The sequence below is a fragment of the Ruditapes philippinarum genome, unplaced genomic scaffold (assembly GCF_026571515.1).
Source record: "Ruditapes philippinarum isolate M1 unplaced genomic scaffold, ASM2657151v2 ctg6675_1_1_1_1, whole genome shotgun sequence".
Classification (NCBI taxonomy): Eukaryota; Metazoa; Mollusca; class Bivalvia; order Venerida; family Veneridae; genus Ruditapes; species Ruditapes philippinarum.
Genome location: NW_026861503.1, coordinates 1 through 19,206, shown reverse-complemented (window position 1 = coordinate 19,206; position 19,206 = coordinate 1). Strand labels below are relative to the sequence as shown.

Genomic DNA, 19,206 nt, shown 5'->3' with positions numbered 1-19,206 from the left:
ATATAACACTCAAAGTCTTTTTCTGTTCAATTTATAGTGTCCTAATACAGCACATCATCGACTTTGGATTTCAACAGTTATTGTCTCTGATAGGTAAAGTGTCTCATTTATTCTCTGTCCTGTAAGTAATGCATCAGTTTTTCCGTCCATTTAAACAAAACAAAACCATAACGACACGTTTATCCCCTCGAAATGCAGGAAAGAATATAACACTCAAAGTATTTTATGTTCAATTTATAGTGTCCTAATACAGCACATCATCGACTTTGGATTTAAACAGTTATTGTCTCTTATAGGTAAAGTGTCTCATTTATTCTATGTCCTGTAAGTAATGCATCAGTTTTTTCGTCTATGTAAACAAAACAAAATCATTTACGACACGTTTATCCCCTCGAAATGCAGGAAAGAATATAACACTCAAAGTATTTTTATGTTCAATTTATAGTGTCCTAATACAGCACATCATCGACTTTGGATTTCAACAGTTATTGTCTCTGATAGGTAAAGTGTCTCATTTATTCTATGTCCTGTAAGTAATGCATCAGTTTTTTCCGTCTATTTAAACAAAACAAAACCATTACGACACGTTTATCTCCTCGAAATGCAGGAAAGAATATAACACTCTAAGTATTTTATGTTCAATTTATAGTGCCCTAATACAGCACATCATCGACTTTGGATTTCAACAGTTATTGTCTCTGATAGGTAAAGTGTCTCATTTATTCTATGTCCTGTAAGTAATGCATCAGTTTTTTTCTGTCTATTCAAACAAAACAAAACCATTACGACACGTTTATCCCTAGGAATAAATTGCAGACATTTATCATCCAATAATAAAAAATAGCACCATTGTCTCATTTCCTGTATAAGTATTTACGTGATGTATAAGGAATTTGCGCTAGATTCAACAAACAAGGGCAATAATTAAATAAAATCTTTGGCTACCTTTGCTACAGGATCTGTGAATTTAACGGAACATGTGTTTAGGGTATCAAAGCAAATAGAATCTAGACAGGGTAAGATCACGAGAAAGCAATAAAAATTGAAAATTGCAGACTCGTTGTGATTGAGTCTATTATGGATAGTACAACATCTTTTACGCACGTTCAATATCTATTTATATTCTATAATTAATATACGCGTATATTCTTACATTTGTATTTCTCATCGATTATAATACCACATATATGAAAACACAATTTGGAAAAATAAAGACATACATTGTTGGAAACGGACAAACGTAAATTTACTCTTACAGCAAAACAAGTGACTAAACCGTTTATAAACAGGTTATCAGATAAAACCTGTAGCAATACGTTCTGTAATTATAATAAAAGTACAGTACATTGACATATCACGTTTTATATATTTACCTTACCAATCAATAAAGAGCACTTAGTATACATTTGTAGGAAAAAAGGTCATTATATTATGCATGTATAAGGAAAGATTACTATCCCAAAACAGTGTCTGGTTATTTTATTACAATAGAAGTACATGTATGAGTATATTGACATTTCACGTTTCTATAATACCTATCCCTGCATTACAGAGACCATCCGGTATACATTATCTAACAAAACAGGTCATTATGTTATACATGTATAGAGAAAGTTAAACAAATTTAACTATACTTATGTAGTAACTTTCATTTTCTGACTAGTTTGATTATTCGAATTATATGGAAGGAATGAGTTGAAACTTCTCTGTGATTATCTAACATTATGGGCACACGTGTTGTAAGTCTGACTTACCTTGAACTGCCAAACACTGAGAATAGTAGCGTGCTGTGTTATGGACTGCTATAATTTTGTATTGTAGTACCATCATTCCATAAACGGATCTTTTGCTATTTGAGCAATACATTGACAATATATATTGACATAAAGAATGCTTTGCTTTCATATCATATTTTTAAAAAACATAGCATGACATCAAGTGCGCCAGCTCTTACAAAACAGGACTGATTTTATGAAAGTATGAATGCGAGAGGCATTCTATAGTACAAGTTATATCTTGAGTGTTTGTACCTAATATGAGAATGCTGAAGGCGATGAGGGTGGAGACCAAGAAAATAAAATTGACCTTGTCCTTCAAAAGGTCAATTCAAAATGGCCGCTTAAAAATACTAAAATAGGTCATTAAGACTATTTTTTTAATTAATTATTCTTGTCAAAATCAAATGATTATTCAATATGATCAGATTTTAATGAGATTTTAATGGCTCAATTAACAGTTATATACAGTACTGATTAACAAGCGCGTTAAGGTATTACTATAAGACTAAGAAAAAAAATCAATTTTTATGTTTTGTTTACTTGACTTATATTTAACAATAAACTTAGTTTCAAAATCCTTCTTAATAAATATAACCACTGAATAAATATTTCGTAATAACGAATCAATATTTCGTAATTAAGATTTTATATTTCGTTAAAACGAAATAAGGCAGCCATTCAACAATTCCAAGTTTCCGATTTCCTAGCCACTTTTTAAATGTTTACACATCTGTCAACACTTATTTATTGTCAAATAAGTTTTCTGTCTTTTAAAATGGTGTATGACTAACAAATCCAAATGGTATCCCTCTGAATCAAACACAATTATTTTCCTTCCGTGAAATACACAACTTTAAAAAATGGCCGCCGCTTACATTAACAGAGCCAGGTCTGATATAAATTCGCAGTAAGTAACAGAAATATGGATTGATGGTTGGACATTTTCTCCTACTAAAATTGTTTGTTTTTATTCTTATTTTTATTCTTAAAATAAACGATAATTCATATTTTTTAAATGAAATGAAGAATATCATCGCAATTTAACGTTGATTGTCGAACTTTTTTTCAGCCCAAGACTTCTTGTATTTTATGAGAAATTCATAACATGTACATAATAGAGGCTACCAGTGGGGAAAACAGATTTTAATTTTAGAGTTAATATCAAGGAAATTTCGTTTTTACTTATTTTTAAGCATAAAATAAAAAGAAAATGTGTTTGTTTGTTTGTTGTGTCAGATGTAATTTTATTTCATCGAGTGAACTTTAAAAAACAGTATTCACACTCGTGGCTACGCCACTCGTGGGAATACTGTTTTTAATAAAATTTCATCTTACACACCAACAAACAAATATCCTCTATATACATGTACTCCATATTAATTCTCGTAAACTTACGAAATCGAAGTGGAATCTAATATTTCAATGAGTATTGTAATGTAAACATAATTGACAGGTCAATAAAATAAGACTATACAAAATAAGCAATTAGGCTGTGTATACAAACAAATAAAATATATATGTTCAACATGCAAAAGCGGGACTAAGTATGCGCACCCCCCCCCCCCCCCGAAAAAAAATCTTTTTAAAGGCGACATGTGACACATTATAAAAGTTATCTTCAAAATAAATGATACCACCTTTGTTAAGCCTTTTCTCCAGAAACTATTAACAGACATCATAATTACATAATTGCACGTATTAATAAAATTGAATTAAGGCAGTGCAAAATTTTAAGAATATAGGCTCGTAATATGTTTATCCTGTACTTTAAACATTATCAGGATCAAAAACTCCTTTTTTAACCCAAACATCTACGACACTGTGGCTCTATCTCAATCTATGACAGTTGTTTTCTGTCTATTTTCTGTACCTCAGGTTTATATATAAAAATGTTATTTACGTGTTGAGCAAACTAAGTAAAAAATATCCAACTTACAAATTTACAAATCCTAATTAAATTTTTAAATGGTTAGAACAACATTTCTGTCCCATTCTTATATAAAATGTGTCACTTGCTGAAATGATGAAATAAATAAAGAGCCGTTTTTCAGCACATTGTGAGCATTACACATGTATGCTGCATGTAAGTTTTTGATAACAACAAAAACAACACCATATTTTCATCGAGTCTTGAAATGTCTGAAACCGGGAGATTGCTACGTGTGCTTGCTATACCATGGCAGCTCTCGAAAATTTTGTAATTCAGTCACGGTTTTGAGAAAATTCTACAAGAAGATTATCACATCATTTGATATACAGAATTCCGGGTACCCTCCAATAAATGTCCGGAATATCTTAAAGTAACTGCAAAGTTATCTTTAAAAATATGACTTGTAATAAATCGAGTAATATTTTCTTTGTCCATTTATAAAAGTCACGTGGTTTGGCTACATAGAAGAGGTGTTAAAATATAATTGTAATACACTCTTTGTTAGCCATTGAAATAGTATTTAATGTATAAAGGGCTTTCAAAAATGGTTATTATTCAGAGCGGGCGCTATGGTGCAGTGGTAACACTGTCTGCTTTCAAATCAAGGGGTCGTGAGTTCGATCCCCCGCTACTCCACTGAACGAATAAATGACTTCAAGACTGACAAAACCAGGACATCAACAAAGAATGACGGCAACGATAGATACAAGAAAAGACCTTAACGGAACAGGAAACAAGTACCGAAAGTACAAGACCGAAGACGACCGATAACAGAAGGAAGAATGGAGACATGAACTGACAACAAGCGAACAGAGACAGGGACCGATTACAGAAGAATTAACAACAACCGAACACAGACAGCGACAGATAACAGAAACTGACAACGAGCTAACAGAGACGATGACCGATAACAGAAGAACAGAGACAGGGACCGATAACAGAAGAACTGACAAAAAGCTAACACAGACAAAGACAGATGACAGAAACTGACAACTAGCAAACAGAGGAGATGACCGATAACAGAAGAAGAGACTGATAACAGAAAAACTCACAACAAGCGATCAAAGACAGGGACCGATAACAGTAGAACTGAACACACAGACAGGGACAGATAACAGCAACTGACAACAAGCTAATAGAGACGATGACCGATAACAGAACAACAGAGACAGGGACCGTTAACAGAAGAACTGACAACAACCGAACAGAGACATAGACCAATAACAGAACAATAGAGACAAGATCCGATAATAGAAGAACTGAAGTACAAGAACCGAACAGTGACGACTGATAACAGAATAACAGTTACAGGGACCGATATCAGCAGAACTGACAACAAACGAAAAGAAGAACTGGCAACAAGACAACGGAGACGAGGATTCATTACAGAAAAATAGAGACGAGGACCGATAACCGAGACGGAAGACGATGACTAAAAAACGGAGACCAAGACTGATTACAGCAGAATAGATACGAGAACCGATGACAGAAGAACAGAGACGAGAAATCGGAACATCTGACAACAAAACAACTGAGACCATGACAAATTGAAAAACGAAAATCACGACCAATAACCGATAACAAAAGAACAAGCGAACAGAGACGACAACCGATAACAGAAAAACGAACTCTAAAACCCAAAAGTAGTCAGAGACAGGTGCCTTTAATTAATGTATATTTTGCATGCACACATTTAAACCCCCTCACACATACGCACGCTGTTGGAATCTGAGTAGCCACTCTATATCCTTGCATATAGTACCAGATAAAATACATGAAAGCTCTCTATATAGCAGATAAACCCTAAATATAGGTCTCATATGTTTAAATGCCTTAAAGTTTTAAGTACTATCTTTAATATTACTTCTACCGCCATCTTGGATTATTCGGCCATATTGGATTGTTTTGTGTTTTTAATTCTGTTTTGGTGTCTAATTTGTTTTAACCTAAACATGTTTTGTGACAAATTTCAGGCTCTTCCTTTTTCCTTAAAAGTTTTAATTGATATATCATTATGATAAAGAAATTTGGCGGCCATTTTAAATGGCCAATTCTAATGGTCAAGATCAAGTTTTTCAATTCGGTATCAACCTTTATCGGATACAGCATACATTAAATAGGTAAAATACACCAAGATACCACTTGTACTACAAAATGCCACTAGCATCTTAATATAGGGAGCCAAATTCTCAAAATCAGTCCTGTCTATACAGCTTAGATATTCCCGTACAGCTGAATAAACTAAAAAAAAATAGTAGACCAAATCACAGAAAGTAAAATATTTTATCGCAGAAATTTATATTTATTGAAATATATGAAATTCTTATATATCTTATTTGAAAAAAAGAATGTACAAACTATGTATGGGAAACTGAATACCGTATAGCAGAACAAGTAAAGTTGATCTTTTCTTTAAAAATAAACGGCCAAATAAACGGCCAGGATTTCAGTGAATTTAAATTATGTAGAGCTCAAAACAAAACATACCTGCTTTAACGGAAGTTGAACATGATTTAAGAGACTGTGTAAAAATTAACAATGTTGTCATTTTAGCAGGGGAGCAGTGGCCTAGTGGTAAAAGTGTCTGTCCTTCAACCCAGGGATTATACCCTACTTGGGTCACGGCCATGTTTCCTCATATGTCACCATTACTGGTTAGTTAACGGCAGTGAAAGTGATTTGCAAGTATTTGTTTCAAAAAAGGGCTCTAAATAAATATGTTTAATGAAACTATAAATAATGTCCATTATCCATTTTCAATATCAGTTTTTAAATAAATGTGTAAGCCTATATATTTAATTACATTAAATTGTACGTGTTTATGTGATTATTTGTTTTCAAAGAGGGTGACTGCATGTGCTGTAAAATGGAAGTATATGTTATACTCTTAGAATTAAATTGCCTTACAGTATTCACTGTATATTTAAAAGCAAAAATGTCATATTTTGTATAAGACAAAGTAAACAAAACAAAAAAACTAAATAATGAACAAAGCGAACATTCTCCATTTACTTATTTCATGTTTGATGGTGAATGACTCTTTCGTTAAACTGTGTTATATGGTCAATGACTCTTTGGCAGGTCATTTTGGTATTTGATTAATTATGTGACAAAACATACTGACAAGAGTCGTCCGAGAAGGGAATATCATGAATTCGTTTAATTCGATAAAATATCAAATGACATCGAGAGTATGAGAGAGGTATTATTTCACTTATGATTGAAGATAAATTTTCTAAATAGGCACACATTTTCTTTGACAAGAAAGAGAAATTATTTTCTTGTTTGTTTCAGATAAATCAACATTGCCACATGAAAATGACTGTCTTTAATTAAAAAAAATCTTTTCCAACAGCTCGACATAAAGTTTCTTTTCTTGCTTGTGATATTGCATCATTTTACAATATACACTGTAGATATGTGACGAATTTTGTAAAGCATCCTCGTTTTTTATTAAATAACATTTATGTCAGATTTGGTAATACAGTTTTCAAACAGATAACAGGCATTCCAACTGGAATTAATTGTGCACCCCTGATAGCTGATTTTGTTTATATTGCTACGATAAGGATGTTATGTTAAATATCTCTCCTCACTTCCTGCTATCCTTAACATGAACAATCCTAATTTTGATAAAAAGGTTATTTAAATACATGTATATCCAACGCTAACACTTCAGACGTTGCTACGTCCTGTTTTAAACATTTCTATCGTTAACAATACTGTAGTGATAAAAAAAATGACTTTGATTTTAATATCGTTAACTATCCTCATTTAGGTGGAGATGTACCTCATACTACATAATATATGGGGTTTCTATTTCTCACTATTATTCGATTTGATATGGCGTGCAGTAGTGTCAAGGGGTTAATGAACACAATTATTTATGGCTGGCAATTTTCTTCAACACGGCGAGCTATCTCTAGCGTAATAGTTGACAAAGTTCTACCATTGTAATTAAGTTTAAATTCTAAAATCTATTTGTAATTTAAAAACTCTTTTACGATTGGGTATAAGCAAGCCCGAGTAGGATCATGGTTCATAGTAATTTTTCTGCTGCCTTCGATAAAATATCAAACGTTTTATTAAAAAGGCTATGACCCAATTATTTTAAGACATACCACATGCTTGGTGTTCAGTTCCTTTACAGTTGGACGCAACACTTTCCTCTTGAATTCGTCTGAGGGACCAAGTAGAAGACACATTGATGGACAGTTCTTAAAAAGCCTTTTGGACTGAATTGTTTTAATTTTCGTCTTCTGTCTCGCTGAATGTGAATCATCGAGCCCTTGTTTGGGATTTCTTATTTTCTGCCTTCTTTTAAGCCATCGAGGTACTTTAAGTTATTATTTCTTATTTTACATGTCCCTCCCTTCCTTCAAGCGCCCTTTTGTGGTGCCTTCTTGGACATATATCCTTGTACTTATATACTTGTTTCTTCTGCTTCAGTAAGAAGGTCTCGTAACTCGTATCAGGTGATAATTGTTTATGTATTGATATAGTCAAAAACTAAATCTAAAGAAATCAAACACAGTTGATGCTTTTTGAGTCAAATATTCTTATTAGAAATAATAAAATGTAGCTTGTCAAAGACACATGGATATAATTATACTGGACCGGTATTTCGCCTTTTTTTCTTCTTTTTTTAAAATATTTGTTTACAGGCATCTTCCATTAATTTCAGTTATGATTATTTGTACTGAAGTTTGAAGTAGATACCTCATCTAAAAAGTAAAGAAGTTAAAATATTTCTTCAGAAAATTCCAAGTTTAAAGGGAGATTAATCTGAAAATATTGCTTCAAGAGTTATGAACCTTGTCACATAAGATGTGGTTGATGATAAGGAATGTGTATTTGAAGATTGAGGTAGATATCATAGATGTGGTTGAAGAAAAGTAATATCTTTTTGAAGTTTGAGGTAGATAACTTTAAAACTAAAGAATTTATTGTAAAAAATAACATTTTCCAAGTAAAAAAATCTAAATAAATGGGGAGATCATTCTTACAAAATTGGTGCTAGAGTTATGGACCTTGTCACATAAGATGTGGTTAATGATAAGGAAAATATAATTTAAGTATTAAATGATCCCTTAAGAAATAAAGAAGTAACAGTAAAAATAAATTTCAAGGAAAATTCTAAGTTCAAGGGGAGATAAATCTGAAAATATTGGTGCAAGAGTTATGAACATTAACACATATGATGTGGTTGATGATGACAAACATATATTTGAAGTTTGAAGTTAATACCTTAAGAAATGAAAAAGTTAAAGTTATATAAAGTTATTTATTTTACTGCACCAAAACTTTAATCTGAAATCTGGACGTCGACACTTGGGCGGTAGGACAGCTCTCCATATATTTCTTACAGTCAAGCCATAGTTATTTAACTTTCCCAGATCATGTACTTTGTATTGATTTTTGGTGTGTAAATTATGAAGCCATTGGTACGGATATAGTTGTGTAAATTATCAAGCCAATGGTACAGGTAGAACTTAAGTAAAATCAAACTTGCTGTTTTAGGTTAACAGACAGACAGACTTGCTCAGTTTTGTATTTAAGTGGCTTCTTTTTTGTTTTCTCTCCAGCTCTTTTAGCCACGTCAGAGAAAAAGAAGTCTCACAAAAGCTTACTGAATGAATAGCATCAAAGGAAATTTAATGTTACCTATTGTTCCCATAGACCCTTAAGCATCTATATATTTAAACTGATGGACAGACTGATGGTTCAATTACTGCTAGTATTTGCCTAGGGGCATAAAAACATAATTAAGAATTTGCGAAGGAAAAGCATTGCTTATAAAATATGGACTTATAATATTCCACTGTCTAAAAAAAAGAATACACAGGTGGTCAAAACATACTTTTTAATCAAACTGTTCATAATTTAAACATAAACACTAACTTGAAATTTATGATAAAAACCAAAAAGGTGTTGTACATATGTGACCTGTAATACTCAGGAATGATTTAATGTTTCTATGAACAAGTATGTTACGAATCTTCAGCAGATGATGTAGGTAATGAAACGCGCATTCTCTGTCTTATATTTGTAAAAATATTCTGCATAACAGCAATGCCAACTTTCTCCGGAGGCTTATCAGCATCGACATTTGAAAGAATATTCTTCCTGTAGTAGTAATCAACAACTGGTTTTGTCTGTTGATCATAGACCTCCATGCGTTTAGTAAGTTTTTCCTCAGTGTCATCAGAACGGCGAATCAAATCTTCACCAGTCACCTGTGCAATACAAAAAACAAAATTGTAGCTTTGCTTGCATTTTGGTAGAGTTTCAATTAGCACTCAATTAGTATGTTTGTTTTTCTGTTTTGTAACACACATTATTGAATCTTATCTTCACTGCCAATACACCAAACCAGATTTTTTCTTGACAACTAACCAGTTATAACCAATTCCTCTTCAAGTGACACACTACTTGTGATTTCTGAATCACTGCCACTAATAAGACACAAATGAACATTATAATAAGACTCAATGTCTGCAATCAATTGTCATTAAGAATTTTTGCCTCGCATGAGAATCAAACCACCAGCCCCTGTATTGTAACTGCATTGTTCTCCCTATTGAGCTATGTGTATTGTAAGCAACATTCAAGACTCTGTTAAAAAACTGGATAAAACTTGAACAATCAACAAATATACTATATATTAAAAGGTTCAGAGGAGGGAACTACACATAAAACCACCAGGCCTTTTTATATATGTTACAAACTACCAGTTTCCGTTAAGATATAACCATCTTTAGGTTATGGTTTTCAACTTCAAAAATTCAAGGATTTGGTTGTAACTGTCATGGTAATTTAAAGGTCATACCTGGAAACTCAACATGACAGTTTTGTAGAAAGTAATAATTTGTCTAAATTGGAATAAAATCTGTCTATCAATTTCAAAGTTATGGCAAATGTTAGAACAAAAGCTGTCGGTAGGACAGCACACTTGACTATTCTTCGGGCTGGATAGTAAAAGAGCCTTAATAATGCAAAAATTCAGAAAAGGGCCATTTTTTTCAAATCCATATTAGAGTTATAAGCCTTGGATATAGACCGATTATGCTCTTAAAAAAGTGTATAAAACTTTAACTTGTTTAAAAGCTAGATGTCAATGGACTTGAAAAATATTTGAGGTGGTTTGCAATCTTTAACATAAATTCTATGTTGAAAATGGTCATAGTTCTGTCAAAATGCTTGATAGAGTTACCTCCTCCTGTCTAAAGCTTGGAGGCATGATAGTAAACAAGTGTGAAAAGTTTTTAAGCCATACGCCAATGGACTTTGAAAATATTTGAGGTCGTACGCAAACTACGTAAACTCTAAGTCGAAAAAGGGACATTTTTTTGTAAAAATGCTTGATAGAGTTTACTCCTCCAGTATACAGGTTGGCAGCATGATGGTGAACAAGTGTCCAAAGTTTGAAAGCAATATGTCAATTGTCAATTATTTAAGGTGGTACCCAAACTTTAACATAAGTGGTTTCGCAGACACCAATGCTTCGGTAACTAGGATAGCTATACTTATAATTATTCAAATAGTCGAGCATAAAAATTCAGTATTATTACCATAAAGGGAAAGGGCATATAATGCTTAAGGACAAGCTTAACCTATGACGAGAAAGTATCAATAGAACACACCCAATAACAAAGTTATAGCCCATTATTACCAACTTAAAGATACATGTACATTATGACTCAGATATGCATATTTATACAATTCTTTAAACATTATAAACATGTGTTAAACAGTATTTTGATAATGGATTAAGAGCATGTTACATGTTTAAATACCAACGTAAGTAGTGCTGAACTCCCAGGAATGTATTGAAAAGGTAGAAAAATGTAAACTAAGTATTATTTTAACTTCCACAAAAAATTCTAATTCACTATAATTATAGCAATTACCAGCAAAGCAAAAGAAGCAAATAGGAATGAGTAATGTTTGGAAACTGTAACGCCATACCAAAAATGAAAAGTTTTTGAGAAATACAAATGATAGCATTTCTTAGGCATAATGGGCCTTTAAGCATATTATTTGGAACTAATCTTGAAGGTAGAGGTCATTTACCAGTCAAGGTTATATTCCTTATAATATGCTCAAGTATATGACTATTCTGAATTGTCAAGATTAAACTTTAATTCAAATTGGTGGAGTGCTTTTTGAGAAGAAGCACACACAGACTGTCAGAAATCCAGACCACCTACTATTATAACTTTTGTTGGAGGAGGTATTAAATAAAGGGAAACAACTCCAATTCTCAAGTATCTATTCTACTTTTATTCATATTTTGAGAATACTCTTTACTATGTCAACCATTTTTTTACAGCTTTTTACAGCTTTTTGTCAGGAGTTTAAAACATTCCTAAATATTTAGTAGTGTTTTATTTTCAGGAGTTTATAACCTTTGAAAAAATTAGGCAATATGGACAAGAACTTTCACTTTATTCAGTTGGTATCATATTCAAAATGTAAACATATTATTATTGTATATCATATCATCATTAAAGGGATATTTTCATACTGTACTGTCTCAAAATCAGGCAAGATGGCAAAAAGAGTTAGGGGTTTTCAACACAATTTTGAATTAAAAAACACTTATACCTGGACACTCCTATGCCAAAAAACATAAATAAAATTACAGTGACTACACACTTACATCATCTTTCATAGGAACCTTTGGTGGCTTGAAGTCTACATGGTACATTCTCCCACTAGCAGGGTGAGTTAAACGTCCACATATTCTCTTCACTAACTCACTTCTGCTCACTTTGAATTCAATAACAGACGTTAGACTTGTATTCCTTTTTTCTAACAAATTATCCAGCTGTTGAAAAAAAAAGAGATAACAATATATCCAGCTGTTTAAAAAGGAGCTTCAAATGTATTCAGCTGTTTAAAAAAGGGCTAGCAATTTATCCAGCTGTTACTCAGAAATCTAACAATTTATTCATCAGATATTCAGGAAAAGGAAACTATGGTGACCAAAAAATGGTAAAACTGTGCTGCAGTGTGTACATATGTATAAAATAAATGCATCAAAACAAAATTACTCCACCTAAAGCAAAAGTTATAAAACTTACAGCTTCAGCTTGGGCCACAGTACGGGGAAAGCCATCTAGAAGAAAACCTTTCTTGCACTCTTCTTTATTCAGGTTTGTGTCAATAAGATCAATCACAAGCTGATCAGATACCAGTTGGCCTGTAACATCAACAGATTTTGTTATAGAACACATGAAAATACTGTTTCTACAACAGCAAGCTAATAATTGATGTTAAAGGCACATTTTGCCTCAGAAATGAATAAATATTGACTTCTTTAGAAAGTTTAAATATAAGATTCACAAAGTTTCAATAATGGTTTTAGGGCATGTCAGATGCCTGTTATTTGAAGAAAATAGAGATAAATGTAAAATTATATGTCATAAAAGTATCAAAATATAAAACAAAGTAGTATTTTGACTTCTATACAAATCTACTAAATCACTATAAAAGTTAATTGCCAAAATGCAACAGAAGAAGAAAGTTCAAGTAATTGTCCAATGAGTAACTTGTTGAAAAACTTTAAAAGAATATCAAAAATAAAGTGATTTTGAGAAATAAAAATGAAAGCATTTCTGGGGCATAATGGGCCTTTAAATCTTACAATATTGGAACAATCATCACAAGCATATTCACATTACAGACAGGAACATTTGGCTCATGTGCCAACTGTTTAGTACTGTAACAAGGTTATAACAAGTAAAAATTGACTTTTCAGCAGAGTGCCAGATACAATGTAATACAATTATTCAATACTAACAACTAAGAGTTTGATTCTATTCATGTAAATAAACCATTTTCATTACAGTTATTGTTATTTTTCCTTTTCTTTGGTAAGGTTTCAGTTCACATTAACACAGTTAAAGGTCATATGATGACATTCCCGCTATATTGGTGGCAGAAGAACTTTGCATTATTTCAAGCACAAGATTGCAACATAGTAAAACCACAGAAGTTCTGTAAGCTAGCTGAATTCTGAATAGCTTTCTCACATAAAATTATCTAAGATTCCTAGCAGGCCTTGAACCCACAGAGGTGACAGGCAAATGGTTTTAAAACAATGACCATAACAACTCATCTAATTACAGTTAAAACAAAGAGATATCCCTCACAAAAGAATATGGTCTAGATTTAATTATCAGGACATTTCCTAGTTGAACAGTCTGAAATGATTTGAGCAATTGGTTCCTAATTATTCTTGCTATACAGTTTCATTGGAATCTGCCAAGTGGTTAAAGAGAAGATCTTGTTAAATGTTTTTTTCTATTTAATTTTTAAGCTCTGGCTACCATCTTTTTCAGTTAAACCTGAATCATTTACACCTTTTAAGTGAAGCACCACATAAGGTTCATTTTAGTATAATTTCAACACTAAAAGCCAAGCTACAGAGGAGAATGTCATTCAAATCTTTCTCCTTTTTTTTTTTTTAGCTCTGACAGCCATCAGAACCATTTGAGCAATTATTGTAAAAGTCTACCAAATGATCATTGCTGCAAAGTTTCATCAAAATCAATCAAGTGGTTGAAGAGATAGCAGTTAAGGTTTTTAGTACTTTCAGCTTCTGTGGTCAACTTGTTCAGCAGATTGAGCAATTTTTATAGAGGACCACCAAAGGATCATTCCTTTGGACTGAGCTGTTCAGGGTGAGATATAATATTAAAGAAAAAACTGTTAACAATGGATGCCGGACACAGGGGCATCACAGTTAGCTTAAAGGAAGCTAAAAGAAATAATACTCAGAATTTTTAGAAGCAGACACATATAATTTTATCATACTAACAAGGTGCCATAGTCACAAAATACGCCCGTTTATGAAAGCTTTAGATGGAGATGGGGGCATTATGGATAAGTGTTTATCTAGCAAGCAAGTTTTTATCCTTGGCACTGTGTTGTTAAATGAACCTTAAAAACAAATCAGTTAGGGAAGATATGCACAGGATGTGTGACCTTGACCTTGGTCGCAGGGACCTGAATTTTATGCACGGCACTCAGCCTCACAATGATGAACATTTGTGCCAAATTATATTTGAAATCCCCTCTATGCATGTAGAAGTTTTGCTCTAGACAAGCGTTTTGCTATGAGCTCTAACTGTGACCTTCACCCTTTGACCTTAGAGACTTGGTTCATGTGCAGGCACTACGTCTCATGGTGGTGAACAATTCTATAAAGTAACATTAAAATTCCTCTATGCATGTAGAAAATATGCTCCGGACAACATCTGGATATTTAATCATCTCCAGTGACCTTGACCTTTGCAAATATTAACCTAAATTAAATGTGTCACACCTGTAGTCATAATAGTTACCCATTTGTGCTACAATCCATCAATAAATGATGACTAAATGGTCCCTATACACATCTTCAAATTTTATCTGAACTTTGACCTCTATGTGTAACCTTGACTTTGGTCGAAGGGATCTGAATTTTGCGTGCGACACTCAGCCTCAACAATGGTGAACATTTGTGCCAAGTTATATTGAAATCCCCTATGAATGTAGAAGTTTTGCTCCAGACAAGCGTTTTTCAATGAGCTCTAAGTGTGACCTTGACCTTTGACCTGGGACCTGGATCATGCATGGAGCAATTCATATCATGGTGGTGAACATTTCCATAAAGTATTATAAAAATTCTTCCATACATGTAGGAGATATGCTCCGGACAAAATCTGGATATTTCACCATCTTTAGTGACCTTGACCTTGCATATATTGACCTAAAGTACATGTGTCATAGCCGTAGTCATGATAATGACCATTTGTGTTACAATCCCTTAATAAATGATGACTAAATGGTCCATATACACATCTTCATATTTTTATCTGAACTTTGACCTCTATGTGTGACCTTGACCTTGGCCGCAAGGACCTGAATCTTGCGCCCAACACTCCGCCTCACAATGGTGAACATTTGTGCCAAGTAATATTGAAATCCCTCCATACATGTAGGAGATATGCTCCGGACAAAATCTGGATATTTCATCATTTAGTGACCTTGACCTTGTATATATTGACCTAAATTATATGTATCATAGCCATAGTCTTGATAATGACCATTTGTGTTACAATCCCTCAATAAATGATGACTAAATGGTCCATATACACATCTACATGTTTTTATCTGAACTTTGACCTCTATGTGTGACCTTGACCTTGGCCGCAAGGACCTGAATCTTGCGCGCGACACTCCGCCTCACAATGGTGAACATTTGTGCCAAGTAATATTGAAATCCCTCTATACATGTGGAAGTTTTGCTCCGGACAAGCATTTTTTCAATGAACTCTAAGTGTGACCTTGACCTTTGACCTAGAGACCTGGTTCATGTGCGCGACACTGCTCCTCATAGTGGTGAACATTTCTATGAAGTTTCATTAAAATCCCTCAATACATGTAGGAGATATGCTCCGGACAAAATCTGGATATTTCATCATCTTTAGTGACCTTGACCTTGTATATATTGACCTAAATTATATGAATCACAGCCATAGTCTTGATAATGACCATTTATGTTACAATCCCTCAATAAATGATGACTAAATGGTCCATATACACATCTTCATATTTTTTATCTGAACTTTCACCTCTATGTGTGACCTTGACCTTGGCCGCAAGGACCTGAATTTTGCGCGCGACACTCCGCCTCACAATGGTGAACATTTGTGCCAAGTAATATTGAAATCCCTCTATACATGTGGAAGTTTTGCTCCGGACAAGCATTTTTCAATGAGCTCTAAGTGTGACCTTGACCTTTGACCTAGAGACCTGGTTCATGTGCACGACACTGCTCCTCATAGTGGTGAACATTTCTATGAAGTTTCATTAAAATCCCTCCATACATGTAGGAGATATGCTCCGGACAAAATTGGACGCCGCCCGCCCGACCGCCTGCCCGCCAGGGGCGTTCCCATAATATGTCACGTTTTTCAAACGGGCGTATAAAAAGGTTAACCAGGGGAAAAAATCTTAGTAAACATATAGGACACTACTTTGTAAAACATGATTTAAAGATAATCTGCCCTAATGAAATCACTGACTTCTAACTCCACATAATTTCCGAATCAGTGGTAAGAGAAAAATTACTTTTGGACTGAAAAGAATCAAATTTCAACTTGCCAATGCATGTAACCTTAAAGCCCTAGATTACAAGGATCTGATGCTTTTAATATGAATGTGTTAAATATGTGTACATTTATTTGGCTAAATCACAGTCATCAAATTTAGCACTGGTCAGTAGCCCCATGGCCATTAAAAATAAGTTCGGGTCAGTGAAAAATTTTCAGAAAATTTAGTTAAATATATAGTAAATAAATTCAAGACTGTACAATGTAATTAGAATGACACATTTTGTTTTGTACAAACTTTCAAACTCAATATTTAAACTGAAAGATTTGCAAAAGACATTAAGAAATATACTTAGAAATAATTTAACAAGAGCATCGCTAGGCTGAGCATTATATGCCCGAAAGTGATTTTTTTTTAAAATTAAGATGAAGCATTTGTAAGACATGGGAATTAAATAAAGTATTACCTCCTTCAAATAACAATCCTCCTTTGAAGTTTCAATATTGTGGTCCAAATGGAACTTTAGTTATGCCCCGGAAACTGTTTTCAGTTCTAAGGTAATAGTGATCTTTGACCTTGTGACCCCAAAATCAATAGGGGTCTTTTACCCAATATGGACAATCATACTATGAAGTTTAAACACAGTGGGCTAAATGAATCTTAAGTTATGTTCCGAAAACTGTTTTCAGGTTACAGTGACCTTGACCTTTACAGGGGGTTTAACATAATATGCCCGAAATTTTTTCGGGCATATAAAAATTGATAATCGTATTTTTGTGCCATTCTTTGCCCGATTTTGGGTCATTTTTTCACATTTAGAATAAATATTCTGGAAAAAAGATGAGTGAGCAAATGATCTGAAATTTGTGCATTGTAAGTTAACAGTCTAGACCTATATCAATGGGATATTAATCTGGAAAAAAATTTCAAGTCCTGTCATGTAAAAAAAAAAAGCTCAGTGATGTCCCTTTATTCTTTAAACACATTCAGAATTAATTAAATGGGACTGAGTGAAATTATGTAAGACTTTCATAAGAAAAATATGAAACAATTTCAATAGCTAAATTTTTTTAGGAACAATGTAGTTCCTGCAGTTGATGAAGTTATAAGTGTCGAACTTAGTCATTGACCTTAATTCATAGACACAGTCACATAAAATGATATCTAAATAAAGGCAACGTTTAAAAAAATAGTCAATCAAATGCTTTTCAGGACAGTTTGAATGTATGCATCATTAACTGTCACAAATTCCCAAATCCAAGCATTCTATTAGTAAAAGTAGGGCAAAACCTTACAATCATTAAATAGCCATATTCATTTGAGTGATATTGATTGGCACTGTAAAGTTTATAATAGTAATGTAATTGATGATGCAAGAATCCATTAACTCACTGACCTTTCTAAAGCTAGAATAACCCACTTACAAGATAGACATCATGACCCCTTGCAGGAATTAAATCTTAATGCTGTAACTATGAAACTAATTCAAGTCAGCAAACATAATAAGTTTCATGAAGTCCCATCTAGCAATAATTAAGAATATCACCTCACAAAAATAATAAAGCAAGAATTACCGTACCAGCATCCATAATTTTTTTTAGATTGGTACCAAGCTGTGAGCCAGATGAAACCTCTGCTCTGAGCATATCACCTGCAATAAAACAAGAGCTGTCAGTAGGACAGGGTGCTTTACTATTCTCAGTGCTTAACAGTAAAAAACAAGAGTATTTTTCAATAGAAAAAGGAACATAATTCTGTCAAAATCCATGTATAGAGTTATGGGCCTTAGATAGTGATCTTATCGTATGTTCTTAAATAAGTTTTCAATCCATTTCGTTTGATAATACCAACTTTCTAACAAAAACTTTACCATAGTGTGATGTCGACATCTGGACGAGTACAATAGCTCTACCTGTTCTTCAAACAGTCTAGCTTATAAACTACACACTTATCAAAGTGTTTGAATCACCTTGAGTGATTTATTTTTCCATTTTACAGAAATTAATGCAGTTTTTATGAAGTCCTCAGAATATATAGGAGGTACAATGAATTCTAAATGCCTAGTAACCTATTTTATTCCCTCTCAATAATGCAAAGTGAAGCCTTAATCAAATTTTATTGCATTATGTAGAATCTTAGGCAAGTGGTTCTTTTTTTCCAAATGCTACATCATCTTTAATATATACATTCAGAGCATTAAAAACTTATATCAAACTTTAAAGCTTTCTCTCTCCCTGTTTTGAGGATAGCACAATACCTGTAGTCTAAAGGAGGATTTTTCCGGCAGTTTTCGCTCATGGGGAAATTTCAAACACTTTTTGCTGCACAAACATGTCCGTACAGTAGTGAGAATAGTAATTATGCATGTTTTTTATGAATTTCCTCTACGGAAAA

General features: G+C 33.2%; 1 protein-coding gene across 1 annotated transcript; it reads right to left on the bottom strand.

Annotated features, from left to right (window-relative positions):
• Positions 1 to 9,554: 9,554 nt before the first annotated feature.
• LOC132715871 (adenylate kinase-like) lies at positions 9,555 to 18,463 on the bottom strand (the record flags this gene model as incomplete). The annotated part of the gene is given in 4 exon segments (XM_060698965.1): positions 9,555 to 9,944; positions 12,371 to 12,538; positions 12,795 to 12,913; positions 18,392 to 18,463. Coding segments are annotated over 4 exon segments (605 nt in total), but the record flags the coding sequence as incomplete, so codon positions are not given.
• Positions 18,464 to 19,206: the final 743 nt, after the last annotated feature.